A 20,275-nucleotide genomic window follows, 5' to 3' on the forward strand; every position below is an offset into this window, starting at 1 on the left:
TTCTTCGAAACTCCTTGTGGTTCGCGTTCGAGAAGGTCTCCAACGTCTCACGCATTTCAAATGCAAGGAGGCATCATCTGTAGTAGAATCATTTCTACCTTCAGCAAATGTTTTCTAACATTTTGTTTGTTTATTGAATTCACTCTTTCTTTGCACCCTCTGGTTTCTTACGAAAGCAGATTTACCCTCCCCCAAAGGTGGACACATTCATCCAAACCCTCTGTTAGTTTTCTGGCTGTGTTAACCTGAGATAGTCATTCTTAAATCTCACCGAGCTTCCTTTTCATTCACTGACAAGTGTCACGTTGAAATGTCTCGTGACGCAGGTGACAGATTTCGGATCCCATCTGTAAAACTGCGAGCCTGGGGCAGGTGCAGATGAGTTCTGCTGGTTTTCAATAGCTTTTCAGAACGCAAGTTCTAATAGCAGTAACCAACCGTGTAATTCTCTCCTCGAATTCCTGCTCTGAACCCATCAACCTTTTCAGGACACGTTAATCCATGTTCACAGGGGGCTTGAATTTTTTTTTTTTCCAATTAAGCCCACTCAGATAGTGAGAACCATAGTAAAGCAAGTCATCAGAAGCTAGTCACCAGCCTTAAATAACCGACGGTTCAGCCACCGTTTCTGAGAAAATGATTCCTCTTTTCACTCGTAAACTCACGAGGGGACATTAGTTCTGGAAAGCTGCCTCTTTGGTAGAAAGAGCACAAAGCTGTCTTCTGATCCTGTTTCTTACGATGACGATGAGGCTGAAACCAGGCAGACTGAAAGCCCTTGTGGTTCCTGAAACCCACCATTCTGATGGGGCAAACTTTTCTTTGGAGAGCCGCCTTCTATGTTAACAACGTATTTCTTGAATCTTCACATTTTGGGGACACACCCTTGGCGTCCATCACATCTCTAACCCTGGCAGCTTTCACCTTGGCCCCCAAAGCAGGTGGTACTGTTAGCAGTTAGGGTTCTTGGCCTCCTTAAGCAATAGAAATTGATCAGAGGCCGGACAAGAAATTCACGCCAGGCTTTATTGGGGCCCCTGCTGCAGCGCGGGGCGGGGGCGCGGGGGCGGGGGGGGAGTGAGAACAAATAACAAGTTCCCTTGTTTGCTCGCTCCCTGGCGGGGGCAAGCTTGTTCCTTAAGTGGGCTGAGGGTACGGGTGGGTCCAGGGGTCGGGCTGGAGGGGAGGCTTAGGTGGGCTGCCCACCCCTTAGGTGGTGTTGTGTGCAGGGGGCATGCGCAGGACCCTGCTTTCGCTCCGGGCTCTTCAGAAGTGGCAGGTGGGCTTTTTGGTCTCTTTGTATCTTGTTGTTCATCATTTGCCCCAACTGCGCATGCACGCGGTTATTTTTAGTCCCGTACATTTTCTCTGTGTGTTGCTGTCTAACAGATCTCTGTCCCGGCACAAGCCCTGCAGCAAAGGGTCCCGGGTCCCAGCCTGTCTCAGTACTTTAAAAGTATTATTATCTCTGCAAATGACTTTTTCAGCACTTTGCCTGTTTTATTCCCAGGAAATGGTTTTTGTTGCTTCTTGGGGTCCTCCAAACTCCCGCTGTTAGGAATTCTGTGGAGGGACCATCCATGAATCCAGGTCCGGTTGTTGTCCGGAGATCTGTTCTCTGCCTGTTGTGTAGGTGACCCGACACACCGACAGTGCATCTACTCAGAGCTCATGCAGAAATGGCCCCTTTCCCATCTCTTGGTCTCTTGGTTCAAAACACAGGGTGGGTAGTTACCCTGCAGACGGGTAAAGTGAGAGATTCTGCAGTTTTGCGAGGATTTGGGTCTAGGTGATAATTGCTTTTTGAGCCCATCAGAGGCTGCTGTCTTCCGGCCCATGAGAGAATTACGTTTCACATTTTGCCCGGGCGGCCCCCTGAAAGTGTTCAGGGCTTTGTTCTGTGCAGAAGGGATACTGTATGGTGCATGGATTTTATTCCATGTGATAACGTTTCCATGCAGACGGGACCTTGGACCCCAGGAGAAAAGAATTAATGAGATGCAGAATTCCATGTGTTGTCTTGTGATTCTAATGACTTTTCTGTAAAGGGAGAAGATGTGTATATGTATTCTGTAAAAATAGAAAGATGTTTTACTTAAAGGGAGTTAAGCCTTAGAGCTGCAGAAATTTCATTTTTTTCCAGTATATTATTCTTAGGTCTATAGTCTTAAAAATCTTTTAAAACAACCTGCACAACAGTTTCAAAATTCAGTAAACAAAAGAGGAAGTATTGGATATTAGTTTTCACTCAATTTACTAATGAAAATTTCCCAAAACAGTGGCGGTCCTCCAATTCATATATCCCCGAGAATCTTATAAAGTCTCCTGACATTGTGAAAGCCCATAGTCATTTTATATTAATTAATTCAGTTAAACCGAGTTCCATTTTGTTTATTTTTACAAATAAACATTTTCTATGACACAAATGAACTTAACTATGAAACAGAAAGAGACTCACAGACATAGAGAACAGACTTGTGGTTGCCAAGGGGGATGGGGGATGGGGGAGGGAAGGATTGGGAGTTTGGGATTAGCAGATACAAACTATTATATATAGAGAATGGATAAACAGCAAGGTCCTACTGCAGAGCACAGGGAACTATATTCAATATCCTGTGATAAACCATCATGGAAAAAAGTATGAAAAAGAATATTAAAAAAAGAAGAAATGACACAAAAACCTTAATTATATAACATTTTAAAATATAAATCAATTGAAAGAAATAAACATTTTCAATTTGGCAGACAGAGAATGATTTATTAGATCATCAAGCCAATGTTAAATCTATCAAAGAGTAGCAATCTAGAAAGTGAAAAAAATAACTGATGTTCTGATTAGAAACACCAAGTACCAGTTTGAGTAATAGTAACGTCAATGACATATACATATGTTCTATTTTAGTAGGAAGACATGAAAAAAAACCAGACTTTTAAGATACATTAAATATTTTACACATGTACACATACACATGGGTGTCGTTGACAGTAAATTGTTAGTAAAGGTATAACTACTTCCAAGGTTGACGGGGCAGGTATAGTGTATTGTAGTCCCCACCGTGCACCCTCCAGGGTCAAAGTAGTGACTATAGAATTCAGGAGATTTACAAAAGAAGTCTCCCCGAGAGTGCTCCATTACTTGTCGAGCCATTGTAAATTTGTGAAATGGCTTTAAAATTAGTTTAACACTTTTAAAAATCACGGTTAAAAAAAATGGGTAATCATCAATACCTTGCACATTGCTATAGCCCACGCACACTAGGGAATCAGAGACTCCCATTGGATGTCCCATGGAAAAGGTCACCATCTGCTGTGGTGTTTTTAAGTAAATGTTAGTCTTGGTGGGGTTATTCACTGCCTATTCTGCTTTCTTTAGAAATCCAACGTCTTCTAACACAGCTTCTGTCTGAGCCTGTTGGTGAAAGGCTCGTGAGATTTCCTGGGAAGGAAAGAAAGAGGGTCAAGGCGTTCATGGGCCAGCCCCATCCTGTGATCCCTTATTTGCAGGTCAGACCCATAAGGGATTAGAATTAGCTCGTCTGGTTTCCCACCACGTACTATTCTGGTTCCTGACACTAAAGGGCTTCGGTGATGTGGGTTGGCCTCTGCCCGAGTCCCATCTTCCTAATGGAGGCATGTCCCCCGCAGTTCCAAATATAAATGCAGTGCACCTCTGTGCCTTGCAGCTATCTCCCTCCGCATCGTGGCCACCCCTTCTCACACTGGCATGCGTCCAACATAACTGCTCCTCTATGAACAGCTGGGGATGGATAAATGGTCTGTGGAAGCACAGACGACGTTCCAAACTCCCCTCAACTGAAAATAAAAACAGCACTTGGACCTGACGAACATGGAACATTTTGCCCCTGGGGTGGAGGGCTGGGGGCAAAGCTGAGACGCTCACCTTCGGCCGTAGACCAAAGGGGAGTTAGTTAGCGAGATGGGGCCATTGCAGTCCCAGCCCTTTCCCCGACCCTGCACATTCCCTCACCCACCTCCTCTGCCCAAACTTTTGTTCTCTAATCTTGTATCCACTGCCCACATCTTATGCACTATAACTTTTTATTGTTTATTGCCCGGGTTTTCCCCTCCCCCCCGCCCCCAGGAGGTACATCTATAAAAGCATGGGTGTGTCCCTAACTACTAGAGCGGTGACTGGCATGCAGTAGGTGCTCAGTAACTATTTATTCAGTCAACACTTGGAAGAATGAATGAATCTGTCTCAGCTCAGGCTCCCATAATAGAACACCACAGACCGTGGGGATTCAACAACGGACGTTTGTTTTTCACGGTTCTGGAGGCTGGGAGTCTGAGATCGCCGGGTGGGCAGATTAGTTCCCGGTGAGGCTCTCTTCCAGATTTATAGACGGCTGCCTTCTTACTGTGTCCTCACATGGTGGAGAGAGAGCTCTGGTGCCTCTTTTTCTTCTTCTAAGGACGCTAATGCCATCATGGGGGCCCCACCCCCATGACTTCATTCAAACCTGCCCAGGGGCCCATCTCCTAACACATCCCATTGGGGGCCAGGGCTTCAACATGTAGATTTTGGGGGACACACACATTCAGTCCATAGCAGAATTTCTTTTTTTAAAACAAAATTATTTATTTTATTTTTGGCTGCATTGGGTCTTCATTGCGGTATGCGGGCTTTCTCTAGTTGCGGCGAGCGAGGGCTGCTCTTCATTGAGGTGCGCGGGCTTCTCACTGCAGTGGCTTTTCTTGTTGCAGAGCCGGGGCTCTAGGCTTGCGGGCTTCAGTAGTTGCAGCACGCAGACTCAGTGGTTGTGGCTCGCAGGCTCTAGAGCACAGACTCAGTAGTTGTGACGCACGGGCTTCGTTGCTCCGTGGCATGGGGGATCTTCCTGGGCCAGGGCTCGAACCCGTGTCCCCTGCATTGGCAGGCGGATTCTCAACCACTGCGCCACCAGGGAAGTCCAGAATTTCTTATTTAGGCCACAAACTTCACATTACAGAGGAGGTGTTTCCTCTTGTTATTTTAGCTAAAGACCTTTATGTGATGAGATTAATAGAGATATGAACAAATGTGAGGTTTTAAAATATATATTATGAAATAAAATGTACCAACATTTGGAACACCTCCAGATGACCCATGCATGATATTGCAAGATCCTAAGTGGATAAAGGATCCGTCTGAAGTTCAAGATAAAGCTGTGGATTCTAACTTTAAAGAGTACAGAATTCATTGATTGGTATCCAGATTCCATGCTGAAATCATGGAACCTTAAAGAAACTACCAATTATCAAGTTTTGGTGTGGCATCAAAGAAGAATGTCAATTGTGTGAAAACCCTATTAAAATATTCCCCTCTTTTCTAACTACCCATCTGGGGGAGGCCAGATTTTCTTTACCCATTTCAACCTAAACTATTATTGCAACAGAACAAATGTAGAAGTAAATATGAGAAATTAGTCATCTTCTATTAAGCGAGATATGAAGGAGATGTACAAGTGTGTAAATTAATGCTACTCTTTCCCTCTCCCCCAGTTTTTGTTTGGGAAAATAAATTTATTTTTCTGTAAAAATATGTTATTTATACAAAATGGAATGGGTTTATTATTGTTATCTTTAAACTTATTAAATGAATAAATATCAAAATTTTTCAGTTTTAGGGGCTTCCCTGGTGGCGCAGTGGTTGAGAATCTGCCTGCCGATGCAGGGGACACGGGTTCGTGCCCCGGTCCGGGAAGATCCCACATGCCACAGAGCAGCTGGGCCCGTGAGCCATGGCCGCTGGGCCTGCGTGTCTGGAGCCTGTGCTCTGCAACGGGAGAGGCCACAGCAGTGAGAGGCCCACGTACCGCAAAAAAAATTTCAGTTTTAATTTCTAATACAGAAAATATGGATACTTATAAACAAAGATGTAAAAATTTCAGTTTTAAATTTGAATATAAAAAACAGATATTTATAGATAAATATCTAACATTTTCAGTTTTAATTTCTAATACAGAAAATATGTTTCTTTAAAACCTACATAAGCAAAAGTTCTTTGGGTTTCTCACTAGTCTTTCAGAGTGTCGGGAATCCAGTGACCAAACTGCTTGAGGATTTCTGCCATGTGGTATAAATTAGGATGCTTTTATGCTGAAGTAGCAGAAAGTCCATCTCAAAATAGCTAACACTATAAAGACAGTATCTTGTAAGGGGACTTACTGAGGTTTAGGGCGTCTGGATTGGGGATAATTTGAGGATTTAATGGTGTTCTCTCATGGTTCACCGGGTATTAACCAGTTTCACTCCTGGCAGAAAATGGCTCTGTAGCTCCAGCCATCACAGCCCCACCCTCTAATATCTGCAGGCCCAATTAAGGCCATTTCCTCTTTTGAGAGTGAAGACCTCTTTCCAGAAGCCAGCCGCTAACCCCGCCTCCTTCCTCACTCACACACAATGGGCCACACAGCCCCTCGCTGAAACTGGGACGCATATATCCTGGATTTATGCATCCCAATCCAGTTCTGTTACAAACAAATAACAGAAAAATGAATGGCGGTTGAGTGGTTACCAGTAGCACGTGACGTAAATGCTTTGCTTTCTGTTTTCTTGCGGTTGTGGTCCTTTATATCTTGCTAGGTTAATGTGTACAGATAAAATACAGATATATAAGGACTTCCCTGGCAGTCCAGTGGTTAAGACTGCGCCCTTCCAATACAGGGGGCCGTGGGTTCCATCCCTGGCTCGGGAACTAAGATCCCACATGCCGCGTGGCCAAAAAATTAAAAAAGAAACACAAACGCATCTATCATTGCAGCTGGGACGCACACATATATGGACGTATACATACTGCAGACATCTTTTCTCTCCTTCTCGCACTTATCTTTCAAGGTAATTCACAGGATCTTTGTCACAAAAACGTGGCAGGTGACGCAGTTGGCTGGCATCTTCCTCTGGCTCCTGGGCTTGAACTATGTCCGCCGCAGCGCCCTGTAACTTTCCAACAATGTTGCAACCGACGTACCAACGACTCAATTTCTCTGAATGGCTCCCAGGGAGAAGGCAGGGTCACCTTCGCCACGGGCAAACCTCCTTCGTGCGGCACCCCGAGAAGAGACCGCCTTCCGCTGACGGCGCCCACGGCTCACCAGGTGCCCACCCTCCTGGCTTCCTGGAGACCCTCCCCCTCCCCCAGAGGCACCGGCAGCGCCCACGGCAGGATGCCTGCTCTGGGTTTCAAAACGGACCTAACCTTTGCCCAGGCATCTGGGAGGACTGCCTGTGGCTGACGGCCCTCTGTCCTGCTTTCCGGCCTCCAAGGCAGAGCTGGAAGGACCGGGTGGGCGAGTGTGGGGGCAGGGGCTGGGGGCGCGTCTACGGAACTGGGTGCTGGGAGGCGAGGCAACCTGCTCGGGCGTCCTGAGCCTTCTCTTTAAACATCTCTGCAGTTCCCCCCAGCTCCTGTCTGGGTGCAACTTCTTCCCACCCTCTCTAGCCCCTCAGGCTGCCGCCGGTCCCTCCCCACAAAGCCCAAATGCCGGCAATCAGAACCGCGGTTGTCAACCTTGAGGGTGGATGGGGCGGGGAAGGGGGGGGGCTTGTTAACACAGGGTACGTATGAGAGACTCAGTTTCCTGATGTTCGGGAGACCTGAGAACGCGCATTTCTCAGAATTTCTCAGGGGATGCTGATACCGCTGCCGGTCCAGGGCTGACCCAGGGAAGCAAAAGATGGGAGGGGGGGCGAGCTCGGAGTGAAACACAGCCTGGGGGGGACCAGCGTGGGTGGGTGGGTGGGTGGGAGGCGCTGCTAACTTCTCCCAAGTGTACCAACCGCGTGGCGTTATTTCCCGTCCTCCTGGGGCTTGGGTAGATTTCGGAATTCCTAGGATTCTTCACCAGCGGGAAAGCATCATGAGATGGTGCGTTCAGGGATGGGGCTGAAGGAATCCGCCTGCGCAGTGTCTGGGTTTCGACTTGGCCTTGAAGGTGCTCACTTTCTCCGCAACCCGGCGAGGACGTGCCGTGATCCACGCCCCCTCCCCCAACCTGACTGTAGCTTGTTAACCCCTCTTCCCCTCTGGGCCAAAGAAATCCCCTCCTCCTCTCAGCGGGCGTCAAAACAGAGACACAATTGTCAAGCTGTCACAAGTGGGGAGGGGGTGCTCCTGGCACCTGGCGGGTGGAGACCTGGGACGCTGCTTCACGCCCCACAGGGCACAGGACGCCTCACATCAGAGCCACCCAGCCCCAGATGTCAGTAGTGCTGAGGCTGAGAAACGCTGACTTAGCATCAGAGATTCTATCTTCCATTTACCAATCAACCTCTCTCTCTCTCTCTCTCTTATCTATATATTATAACTGTAATTAACCTATCGATTATCTATCATCTATCTGTGTATCTATCCTGTCCATCTATCCACATGTCAATCATCTATCATCTTCCATCATCTCTCTTTCTCCCTCTCTCTCTCTCTCTCTCTCTCATCTATATATTATAACTGTAATTAACCTACCTATTATCTATCATCTATCTGTGTATCTATCCTGTCCATCTGCCCACATGTCAATCGTCTATCATCTTCCATCATCTCTCTCTCTCTCTCTCTGGCTGTAGTTCGCAACCAGAGACAATTGTACTCCCCCAGAGACACTTGGCGATGCCTAGGGACGCTTTTACTGTCACAGCTGGTATCTGATGGGTGGAGAGCAGGGAGGCTGCTCCGCCCCCCACAGGGCACAGGACGCGCCCATGACAGCAAGGACTTTGGTCTTTGCTATCTATCTATCTTTGGGTCTATCATCTACCTATCTATTATCTATTATAATTCTATTATCATTTACCTGCTAGATCTGTCATCTATGTATCTCTATCTGTCTATGATTTATCTATCTGTCTGTCTATCATGATCTATCTGTGATTGTAGTTTGAAACCCTGCATGGCTCTCTCCCCAGGGGCACAGTTGGTGATGTGTGGAGTCGCTTTGTGGGGTGTGGGTACCAGGGATGCTGCTGCACAACCCCAGTGCACAGGACACCCCACATCCGAGAGTCACCCACTTCTGAACGTCCCTGGTCCTGAGGTGGAAATCCTGCTGGCAGGTAACTTCTAACCCAGGGCAAAGGGAAAATTTTAGAATCTCACCACCCCGCAATGTGGACTGAAGGACGCAGACGCTGTCTGGGACGTTTCAAAGGGGACCTCTTGTTGTCGGAACGCTCTGGCGGGTCCTTTTCCCCATATCCCCAGTGTCACACAGGAGCACTGCACCCCTGGGGCAGAAAGAGGCCAGAATGGGACCAAAGGGAATGACCCTGTGGCACGGGTGAGTGGGGACACTTGGCAAACACTGGAGACAACAGTCAGACAAGCACAGAGGCTGGGAACCCGTCCCCTTCCTCTGGAAGCCAGGGGGCCGCTGGGGGCTGAGGAGACCTCAGGGCTCAGAACGGACCCTTCCTGAGACTGTCCGGCTGCGTCAGAAGCACCTGAGCCTCTTTCAGGTTGGCTGGCAGGGGACAGAAACCCAGCACTGTCATATTAAGTAAGAGAAAGACAAATATCATTTGATGTCACTTACATGTGGAATCTACAAAAATGATACAAATGAACTCGTGTACAAGACAGAAACAGTCACAGGTGTAGAAAACAGACTTAGGGTTACCAAAGGGGAAAGGGATGGGGGAGGGATAAATTAGGAGTACGGGAGTAACAGGTACAAACTACTGTACACAGAACAGATAAACAAGGACCTGCTGTATAGCACAAGGAACTATGTTCAGTATCTTGTTAGAACAAGATGGAAAATAAATGGAAGTAGATTCTTTGTATTAATCTTTTATTAAAAAGCAATAGATTCTTTTCTATAATGGAAAAGAATTTTGAAAAGAATATACATGTAACTGAATCACTTTGCTGTATACTAGAAAGTAACACAACATTGTAAATTAACTATACTTCAATTTTAAAAAATGGTTAAGGAAAAAAACAAAACCAAACCCAAACCAGCACTGACTGCAGGAAGAGTCTTCCCCTGGTTGTTACTCATATCCTGATGCTTCCACCAATGGTTCAGAAGCTGCAGGGATTTCAGGGAGACTTCCAGAGGCTCAGTAAGTCCCGCAGACATCTTGCAGCACCCCGATAATAAGTACGTGCACATAGTGCCCAGGGGGCGGGCAGAGGGGTCCGTGCCCTTTTCCTGCTTAGCGACATCAGCCACACTTTCATCGCATACGAGATCTGCATTCTGCAGACAGCGTGATGAGGTGGGGTCCTGCCCTAGCGTTTTCCAGCCGGCCTGGCCCAGCTCTGTCACCTGGACGCGATTTCTGAGATAGCTCTGAGCCCAGCAGGTGCTGAAAACACCTGCGGCATCTGTCCCTCGAGGCCGATGGCTATCCATCCACGGTGCTGTGTCTGTGGACAGATGCCCTGAGGCTCTGGGCTCTTGCCTCATCTGTCTCCCCACATGGCACGGGGAATCCCCTTCTTATTCCAAGGCAAGTGAGCCCCGATGGCTTTTACGCCTGCAAAGCCCCCTGTTCCCCATGGGGCATGAACTCCAGCAAAAAGCCCAGACAGAGATCCCAGTCTGCTGGGCGCTGGGTGACATGCACGCCTTACTGCGTCGATCGCTGACGAGGTTTAGCATCGGCTATGTCCTCTCTTAAGATTTTTTCTGTCACTTCTTGAGCTTAAATTGTACCGGTTCCCAAAGTGTGAAGTGTGGAACCCTGAGGGGGCGGGTTCCCCGAGATCAGGACATCCGCGTGGGAAGAACTCCTTTGCCTTTGTTAAAACTATGTGGACGTTTGCACAGACGGTGGAGAAGCAACACGGGGCGGGGGGGCGGGGGGTGAGGCCTGCTGGGGCTATAGTTGGTGTAGTGGAGAGATGACCCCCCTCCCGGGACGCCTTCCACCCACCCCCCCAGGTGACATTTTCAGAGCAGGAAGCCCCGTTACTCAGGAATGTCCATTCCTTCTGTCGATCCGTGTTCCCTGGACCCTTGATCCCGCAGGACATGACAACGCGCTGGATGGGCAAGGTCCAGCAGGTGGGAGAATTCCTGAGATACCGCCTGGTTTCTCGGGCCCCTGGTGCTTACGCGCTCCTATGGCCCCAGCCAGTGGCTGCACCCTCCCTGAGGACAGCATCTGGCCCACGCCTCTCTCCTTCTCTACAACCCGCCGTGGCTCACAGGGTTCAGATGGCGACTCATCCACTCATGCGGGCATGCACTCACACGTGCATTCATTCATTCCATTCGTCCACTCCTGCATTCACACGTTCATTAATTCACTCACTCATGCGTGCATTCATTCATAAATGTATTCCCTCGTTTATCTACTCCATTCATTCACTCATAATTCTCTCCCTCCCTGACGCACGTATTCAGCAGCCGAGGTGCCCATCACTCCATCACTCACTCATTGATTTTCAGTTACTCTCTCCTGCGTACACGCACCGTGCACGCTTGCATGCCCCTTTCCTTTGCTCACTGAGCGTTCGTTCAGTAAGATCACGTTTCCAGCGTGGCCTCTGCCCGGGCAGCGCGCCGGCCTTGGGCCCGGCCCGGGAGGCCACTGCAAACGTTTACTTTGGGGCTGGCCGGTTAAAGGTGAGATGTCCGAGCGGAGACGCCTCAGACTCCTGGATTGGGCGGGGAGGGGTCGGGGGGCCGGGGCGGGGCGAGGATGCCCGGCGGCCGCTGCCCCCTCCGGCTCTCCTTCCGGGGCGCCAGGGGCCGGGCACGAGGCGGCGCCGGCCTGGCGCGGGGCTGCGGCGGTCGCGTGGACCAGCGCCCGGGGCTGCAGAGCGGGGGCGGGGGCGGGCTTCCGGAGCGCAGCCCAGCAGGCCGGGCCGAGGCGCTGGGGCGCCGGGGACGCGTGGTGGGCGCAGGGCAGGGGCGCCGGCCCGGGCAGAGGCTGCCGGAGCGCCGCAGGGGCCGGGGCGCAGGGGCCGGGCGGCGCGGAGGCGGCCTGGGCGCGGCGGGGACTTGGCGCTGCAGCTGCCCGAGCGCGGGGGAGGAGCGGGGCGGGGCGCAGGGGTGCGGAAGGCCGGGGGGCGGGGGAGGCGCCGGCGCCAGGCGGAAGCTTCGGGGGCGCAGTGGAGGTGCTGGGCCTGGGGAGGGGCGCGGAGGCGGCCTGGGCGCTCGGGGGGCCTGGGGGCGCGCGAGCTGCCCGAGCGCTGAGGAAGGGCGCGGGTGGGGGGCGCAGTGGTGGTCGCGGGGCGAAGAGTATTCTGCGGGGCGAGGGGCGCCGGGCCAGCCTGGGACACAGGCTGCCCGGGGCGCGGCGAGGTCGCTGGGGACACCCGGGCGGGCAGGGGCCGGGGGACGACGGGGGTGTGGGCAGAGGCAGCCCCGGAGCGCAGAGGGAATATGGGGAGACCGGGGTGGGGAGGGGCTGACCCGGGGGAGGGGCTGTAGGGCGGTGCTGCAGCCCCGGGGGTCTGTCTGGAATGCCGAGCTGTCTCCGCAGGCCCGGAGCTCCGCGCGGGTCGCCTAGAGACGACGCCTCCGCCAGGCCCGGCTCGAGGCCGCCCCCGCGCCCAGGCGCACTTGGCCGCCCGGTGCCCACGGCGCGCTGGGCCTCAGACCATGCCGGGTGAGTCGGGAAGACCCCTCGTGCTCAGCCTCCCTGCTCTCCTGGCGCGGCTCAGATTGGCCCGCGCTGGGGGCACCCCCCGCTTTGCGCGCGCAACGTCGCCCCCAACCCCTCAGCTCCCACGGTGCGCCTTCCCAGTGACCCCCGGGGCTGGAGAGCTTGGTGTCCCTGGGGCAGGTGCAGATGGGGGTCTCAGCAGCTGGGAGGCGGGCGAGGTTTAGTATGGTCAGGGGGCGCTGAGATTTGGTAATTTTCCTTCTGTATAAAAGTAGCCCTTGGAGATTAAATGGGCTGGTTTGTTGGCCAGCGTGGAAACGCGTGGGCGTCTCACGGACGCGGAGACCCGTGGGAGTTCGTGCCCCTATGGCTCTGGGAAGACAGAGCCTGTGGTTCCCCTCCCCCAGCCTCGCCCCTCGAGGTCAGACTGGAGGCAGAACTGGTTATTCCGGTAAAGATCCAGGGTTAATCCCGCAGCGGGGCAGCAGGCCGACCGTGGCCAGATGCTGGGACTTCGGCGAGCCCTGGCCCCCCAGGGCTGCAATTCGGTCCTGTCTGCCTTCTCTTGGGTCTGGAGTGGACATCCGATTTGGACAGTAGACTTCCAAAGCGTAGAAACGTGATAATGGAGAAGTTCCCTGAGGATCCAGTGGTTGGGACTCCGTGCTTCCAATGCAGGGGACACGGGTTCCATACCTGGTGGGAGAACTAAGATCCCACATGCTGCGACATGGCCAAAAAAAAAAAAAAAAGCTCCCAAGAAATGTGGTGATGAAACATAACCTCCACCCATGGGAAAGGTGCCCGTCCCGTTTTTATCATGAAGACACCCCGTGCTTGCACCAGTCCGGGCCTGAACATGCATGAGCGCATTTTTCAGAAAAAAAAAAAAAAAATCTGGTTACTTTTTATTCAGAGGAGCGATTTGGTAATTCAGGGAGCGGTTTCCATGCTTCTGTACCTCCTCTGTGCCTTAGAGAGGAGAATTGTTGGGGCAGAAAAGGCAGATATCCTGCCGTGTGCTGCGGTGTGCTGTCAGATTCTTGCAGAGAAGCAGAAAAGTCTGTGTGTTCCAGGCGGCGGTTTGGAGCTCTGCAGAGTGAAAAACACATTTTCTGCCAACCCGCTGGGGTCAATATAATGGTAGCATTCAGGAGGGTCGTTCGGACACATCGGCCACGGAATGTGCTAGAAAGAGCCCATCTGGGTGTTCAGCACTTTGCAGGGAACAAAAAACACCATTGAGTATAAGAGGAGGGGCAGAGGAGGAAGTCGGGATGTTATTTCGGGGGAGGGTCCGGGGGTGGGTTGTAAGGGGGGTGGGGTAGAGGAAGGCGAGGAAGAGAAGTAAACATTTCTCCCAGACCTGTTATAAAACTGTCAGCCACCGCCGTCTTCAGGATGAACTCGGTTTTGCGGCGTTCTTTTTTCCCCCCAACCTGGGGCTGGAGGACAGCCACCCGTTCTATTTCTGTTTTCCCACCCTGCACGCATGCCAAAAGTCCCCTCCCCAGCGCCCTGCCTGGTGGAAACAAAGCCTTTCAATGCAGGAGGCTTGGATAATTGTGCCGTGTTTTTTTGATGCCACGCCCAAACCTGACAGATGGGAGTTTCTTAGAGGTAAGGTGGTGTTGGAATCTGCAGACTTGTCCATGAAGTTTTCAGCCTTTGTGACATTGACGTCCACTGGTCTGCCTTTGCACTTGAGATGGAGATCTTATCCAGCCATAATTTTGCACCATCATGCCCCGGCCCCTGGGGGCTGGCCTTTGGAGTCATGTGTCTTTGACCTAGAACGTGACGTTGAGTCTTGGGGTCGCTGGAGAAAGGGGGTCTTCTCTCCACTGGGGCTGTCTTGTCATCCTGTTAGCAGAAGCCATAATCCCTCCCCCTAGCAAAGGGAGAGTCCAGTAGTTCCGTAAAACCTACTCTGCAGACCCAGCCCTGTCTGTCTCCTCCCCGAGAATCGGAAGCTCTGGACAGTTGCCCGTCGCTGCTGCCTGGTCCCACTGTAGCCCACCTGCCCCATGCCTCAGCCACCCCAGAGACCTCCCAGATGATGTGGCTCTGTCTGTAGGTAGAGATAGGTGATAGATATAGAGAAATAGAAGGGTGATAGGTGAATGATAAACAGTTGGATAGACAGACGTTGGATGATAGATGGGTAGAAAAATGGCTGGATGGGTGGGCATCTAGACAGATATCTTTTGGGCTGCAGACTTGAGTTCTGAGGTCTGCTGTCGTTGATACTCAGCCCGCAGTGGAAATGCCAGGAATTCTCATTCCCTCTTAATACAGGATAATGTGTAGACAGGAGCTGTTGGAACAGGCACACTTGGGCGTTTACCCCAGTGGAATGTCAAGGGTACGATGCCAGCTGCAGGAAAACCGGCTCCAGAAGCTTGGGTCCTGGTGTTCTGTTTGGCGTGATGGTATCTTTGGGCCGTGCGGTGGCTGGAGGGGAAGACCGTCTGGTCTTTGAGAACTGAGCTCTGTGTGTTCCAGCCGTGGGCTGTGAATTTTAATTTCTGTCGACAGCAGGGGAGCCAAGGCCTGGATTTCTGGATCCCTTTGTTTTTATCCTGGCAACCAGCTCCTGGGGGTCCCAGACTCACACTGCTTCAAAGTCCCCGTTAAAGTCAATGTCACGAGTTCCCACTTAGATTCAAAACTGCCATAAATCGGATTGGCCGTCTGAGTTTCTGCCTCTGCTGCGGAGACATTAGGAAACTGAGGGCCTTTTGGTTAATGAGACAATATATTTTCCCTTCTCCCATCTCCTCGGCCTCATATATCCTTGAGTTGAAGTCTTTCCAACAAGTGCGTTGTGTGGAATTTAATTAATGGCTTTGGCCATTCCTTCTGAGAGCCCAGTTCTTTTGAGCTGGGTGGGAGTCCTCACGGTGACTCAGAAACTCCAAAGCTCTGTTTCCACCTGTTGCTTTGTGTTCGCCCAAGACCCACCTATTTTGGGTGAGTTTTTGAGACTTGAATGCAGAATCACATAAGGGGTCTGAGCTATGCCCATTTGCCGTGTGGCAGCACCAGGAAGGTTTTTTTAAATTGAAGTCTGGACGATTTACAACGTTGTGTTGATTTCAGGTGTACAGCAAAGTGATTCAGTTATACGTATATATCTATATTATTTCGACTCGTTTCCCTGATAGGTTATTACAAGATAATGAATATGGTTCCCTGTGCAATACAAGTAGGACCTCATGTTTATTTTATATACAGTAGTTTGTATCTGTTAATCTGAACCAGGGAATTTTAATGATGCTCCTCTTGGCTTTGTCTCACTCGTGTTTAGGGTTTCCTCTTTTCCTGTGTGTTTTTTTTCTTTTTCTTGTTTTGAAGAAGAATTGTTTTGCTTTATTTTGAAACAAAAGGATGCATGTGAAATGTCCTTGATGCGTATCTTAGAACAGCGAACAGTTATTGAGTTAGAGTTGCGAAGCTTGAGAGAATTGGAGGTGACCCTCAGCCCCGCCATCCCATGAGACCCGTCGAAAACATAACCCTGTTGTTTTTGTCTGTGTCCACAGTGTCTGACCAAGCGTTTGTCACGCTGGCTACCAATGACATCTACTGCCAGGGGGCCCTGGTGCTGGGGCAATCATTGCGGGACCACAGGGCCACCAGGAGGCTGGTGGTGCTGATCACCCCTCAGGTGTCCAACCTGCTCAGGTAAGACTCAGACACACACCTGGTCCTTCCTCCTGAAGACGCAGGTCCCAGCCATGGTTCGTGGGCCCGGACCACCGGCTGTCCTGGGGGGCCTCAGACACTTGCACATTGCCCTCCGGTCGTTATTAAAGGAGGAGGCTCTGCCAGGGGTGTGGCCAACTTCAGAATCCTTGTAGACAACACGCTGTGTGGGTACCGTGTCTTGTCTCAACTACGGAAATTCAGATGCCAGTTATTTTGTGGGGGGAGAGGGCAACTTTGAGAAGCAACTGTCCTAAGCTAAGTTAAAGATTTTTTTTTTTACGTTTTTATTGAAATATAGTTGAATTACAATGTTGTATTATTTTCAGGTGTACAGGAAAGTGATTCAGTTATATGTACATACGTATATATTCTTTTTCAGATTGTTTTCCCTTATAGGTTATTACAGGATATTGAGTAGAGTTCCCTGTGCTCTACAGTAGGTCCTTGTTGGTGATCTATTTTATATATAGTAGTGTGTATCTCTTAATCCCCAATTCCCAATTTATCCCTCCCCCCTTTCTTCTTTGGTAACCATAAGTTTGTTCTCCATGTCTGTGAGTCTGTTTCTGTTTTGTAAATAAGTTCATTTGTATCATATTTTAGATTCCACGTACAAATGCTATCGTATGTTATATGTCTTTCTCTGACGTACTTCACTTAGTGTGACCATCTCTAGGTCCATCCATGTTGCTGCAAATGGCATCCTTTCATCCTTTGTTATGGCTGAGTAATATTCCATTGTATACATGTACCACATCTTCTTTATCCATTCATCTGTCGACGGACATTTAGGTAACTTCCACGTCTTGACTGCTGTGAGCAGTGCTGCTGTGAACATTGGGGGGGGTGCATGTTTCTTTTTGAATTAGAGTTTTTTCCGGATATATGCCCAGGAGTGGGATTGCTGGATCATAAGGTAGCTCTGTTTTTAGTTTTGTAAGGAACCTCCACACTGTTTTCCACAGTGGCTGGATGCGACTTAAATTTTAAACTTAAATACTACGTGGAACACTTTGCTGATAAAATTGAAAGTAGGAAATACTTGATCCTTCTAGGGAAATTCAGATGGTCCACATGACACCAGAAGAAGTGAAGCCCTTCTGCGGACCAGTAACGGTGGGAGAAATGGAGGATGTTATCAAAGGCTTATCTGGGGGAAGGACCTGGGCCTGGGCAATTGTAAGGGATGTTCTGTAAAACTGGGCACAATAAATTAATTTCCATGCAAAAAGAACTATGTGAGAGCCTAGGGGGAAAAAAATCAATGTGTTCCTTTATTTTAAGACACTGTGCTAACCTTGATACGGAAACTTGATTTACAGATTTGATTGTGTTTCCATATAGATGAGAAAAGCCCCCCAGTACAGATTATCAACAAGGCAACTCTAGGCCTGGAGTAGAGAAATAAATGATGCTGGATAAACAACCGGGTCCTACTGTATAGAACAGGGAACTATATTCAGTATCCTGTGATGAACCGTCATGGAAAAGAATATGAAAAAGAATGTATACGTATGTATAACTGTGTCACTGCTATACAGCAGAAACTAACACAACATTGTAAATCAACTGTACTTCGATAAAATAAAGAAGACAAAAAAAGAAAGAAATGATGCTTGCTGTAAGAAAGCAAGGATAGTTCATTGTATAAAAATCTATCATTGGGCTTCCCTGGTGGTGCAGTGGTTGAGAGTCCGCCTGCCGATGCAGGGGACGCGGGTTCGTGCGCTGGTCCGGGAGGATCCCACATGCCGCGGAGCGGCTGGGCCCGTGAGCCATGGCCACTGAGCCTGCGCGTCCGGAGCCTGTGCTCCGCAACGGGAGAGGCCACAGCAGTGAGAGGCCTGTGTACCGCAAAAAAAAAAAAAAGAAAAAAAATCTATCATTGTAATTCATCACATCGCTGTATCAGAGAAAGGCAATGATGTGATCCTTTTATATAAAAGTTGAACACATACCCACATGATTTCCAGGTAGATTTTGAAGATAAAGGTAAAATTTAAAGTGTAAGAAAATCTTAGAAGTCGAGATCTTGGCATGACTGACATCTGGGGCTGGATGACCCTTGGATGCGGGGCGTCCTGTGCCCTGTGGGGTGTGTAGCAGCCTCCCTGGTCTCCACCCACCAGGTGCCAGGAGCACCGCCCCCCCCCCCCCCCCCCGCGCCAACCCTCCTTGCCTTTGTGATAACGAAAAACGTCTCCAGATACTGACATAGTTGACTGCTTCACGTGCCTGCCATTTTTAATTACACAAAACAAAGGGTACCAGAACTGCTGTTTGTCAAATGTATTTGTGTAAACGTAAAAGGTAAAACAAGCCAATTAGGGAGCCCATTTACAAAATTTATAACGAGGAGAGGGTGTTGTCCATAGAATAATGAAAGAACTCTTCCAATTGATAAGCAGAGATGGATGGATGGATACAACCAGGGTAGACGGCATGACCAAGGGATACGTACTCTGTCTTCACAGACATTGAAGTCCTGTCACATCAAACAGCTCAGTGATACGTATGACGCGTCAGGCTGGCAAATGTGTTTTTAAACGTCGGTGTTTTGGGAGGGGGGGCGTGCACAGACCTCAGTCATTGACATTAAGTGTTGTCATTAGTCTTTAACCAAATTGGCCGTCACCCATTCTCCCAATAGTGTTTCAGATGAATGGATGCTCGAGGTGTATTTCTTCTTGTCTAAGATGATTCCTGCAGGCCCCAAAGAGAAAGAAAAGAGAAGAAAATACATTTGTGTGCAGCGGACGTTTCCCTGTGCCCGGGCCGCTGGGTCTTCAGAGTCAGACCAAGGGCTGCAGTGGAACCAGCGTTGGGAACGGTGACCCTGGGGGTAGCCACGCATCCTTGGGGGGACCTCTTTGTGGTCCCATCATCATCTCCTGAATCATGGTGTGCGTGGAACAGTTACATAGAACTGATAAAGCAAAAAAAAAACAGACATGTCTGTTCTCTGCTAGATTCCTATCTCCTCAGCTGTCCAAAGCTGTCAGCACGTTTTTTCAGTCTTTCAGTCTACTCATGATGAACTGTAAAATATTCAGGGACAGTGTCACAGAAAGACTGGGAAAGGCTCACTGAGGCAGACCTAGTTGCACTGTTGTAGAACCAGTTATGTATTTTGCGGTCGTTGGTAGGGTTGAGGAACGGTGCTCTGTGATGCAGTCAGGGCAGTAGGACATAAACAGTGACCTGTGACTCCAAATGACCAGGGGGCGGTGTTCAAGAGACTGCCATTCCTCCAGGCTGTGTGGTACATCCATGGCTGGGGGAGTCTTTCTGCAGGGAAGGGGACCCAGTAGCATGTGCTTGTAGGTTCACACAAATTGCATTCTTGAAACTTAATTCTCCCTCCAGGAATTTAAGTTAAGGAGGCAAGGAGAGCTGAACAAAAGCCTATAAGGACATAGGTGCTACTTGTAGTAACGTAGAATGACATTTCTTGGCCCTCTACCTCCCTCTTTATACAATCTTGAGGATGCCATAAATGCCATAAATAACTGGGTAAAAAGCAGGAGGAAATTGGTGATGGCGTGGTATTTTCTTAGAAAGTTACTTTGAATACTGTGCAACGTGAAAGCACAAATGTAGAGTAGAAGTGGAAAAGCTACTAAGGAATAGAAAAGATAGACTCAGAAGCTCCAGCATCTGTCAAGACTGGGAGTTTCAGAAAGGACAGGAGTGGAGAGAAGGGATTCAAGGAACTACTTCAGCTCTGAGGAAGGATTTTAGATTGTGGGTGTTCCCTGAGCACTGAGCAGAATGAATGAAGGAAACCCAAGTGTTGATGATACAGAAGGTACCATTTCAGAGCACGAAGAAAGAAGAAAAAGTACTAAAGGCATTTCAGGTCTCAGCCTGGTTGAGACAGCTGATGCCTCAAAGCTCTTAGACTACCTAATTTTGAAATGAAATGTCTGTATTCAGCTAAATGCAGTTTGAAAGCAAAATCAAGATGTTTCAAATATGCAGAAGCTGAGCCGTTTTACCCCTCAACGAC

The 20,275-nt window shown here is 49.5% G+C and overlaps 1 protein-coding gene across 3 annotated transcripts in view; it reads left to right on the forward strand.

Moving 5' to 3' along the window:
• The first annotated feature begins 8,870 nt into the window (after window positions 1-8,870).
• The window catches only part of LOC137217845 (glycogenin-2-like), a 35,603-nt gene continuing 24,198 nt past the window's right edge, over window positions 8,871-20,275 (forward strand). The window contains exons 1-3 of one of the 3 annotated variants that reach the window (XM_067724818.1): window positions 12,057-12,064; window positions 12,433-12,558; window positions 16,101-16,242. In XM_067724818.1, the coding sequence (XP_067580919.1) occupies window positions 12,552-12,558; window positions 16,101-16,242 (149 nt within the window). In that variant the 5' untranslated portion in view covers window positions 12,057-12,064; window positions 12,433-12,551. Of the gene's footprint in view, window positions 9,049-12,056; window positions 12,065-12,432; window positions 12,559-13,880; window positions 14,176-16,100; window positions 16,243-20,275 lie in introns of those variants that run through there. The other 2 variants (XM_067724816.1, XM_067724817.1) reach the window with 2 other exon arrangements.

This window comes from Pseudorca crassidens, chromosome Y (genome assembly GCF_039906515.1).
Source record: "Pseudorca crassidens isolate mPseCra1 chromosome Y, mPseCra1.hap1, whole genome shotgun sequence".
Classification (NCBI taxonomy): Eukaryota; Metazoa; Chordata; class Mammalia; order Artiodactyla; family Delphinidae; genus Pseudorca; species Pseudorca crassidens.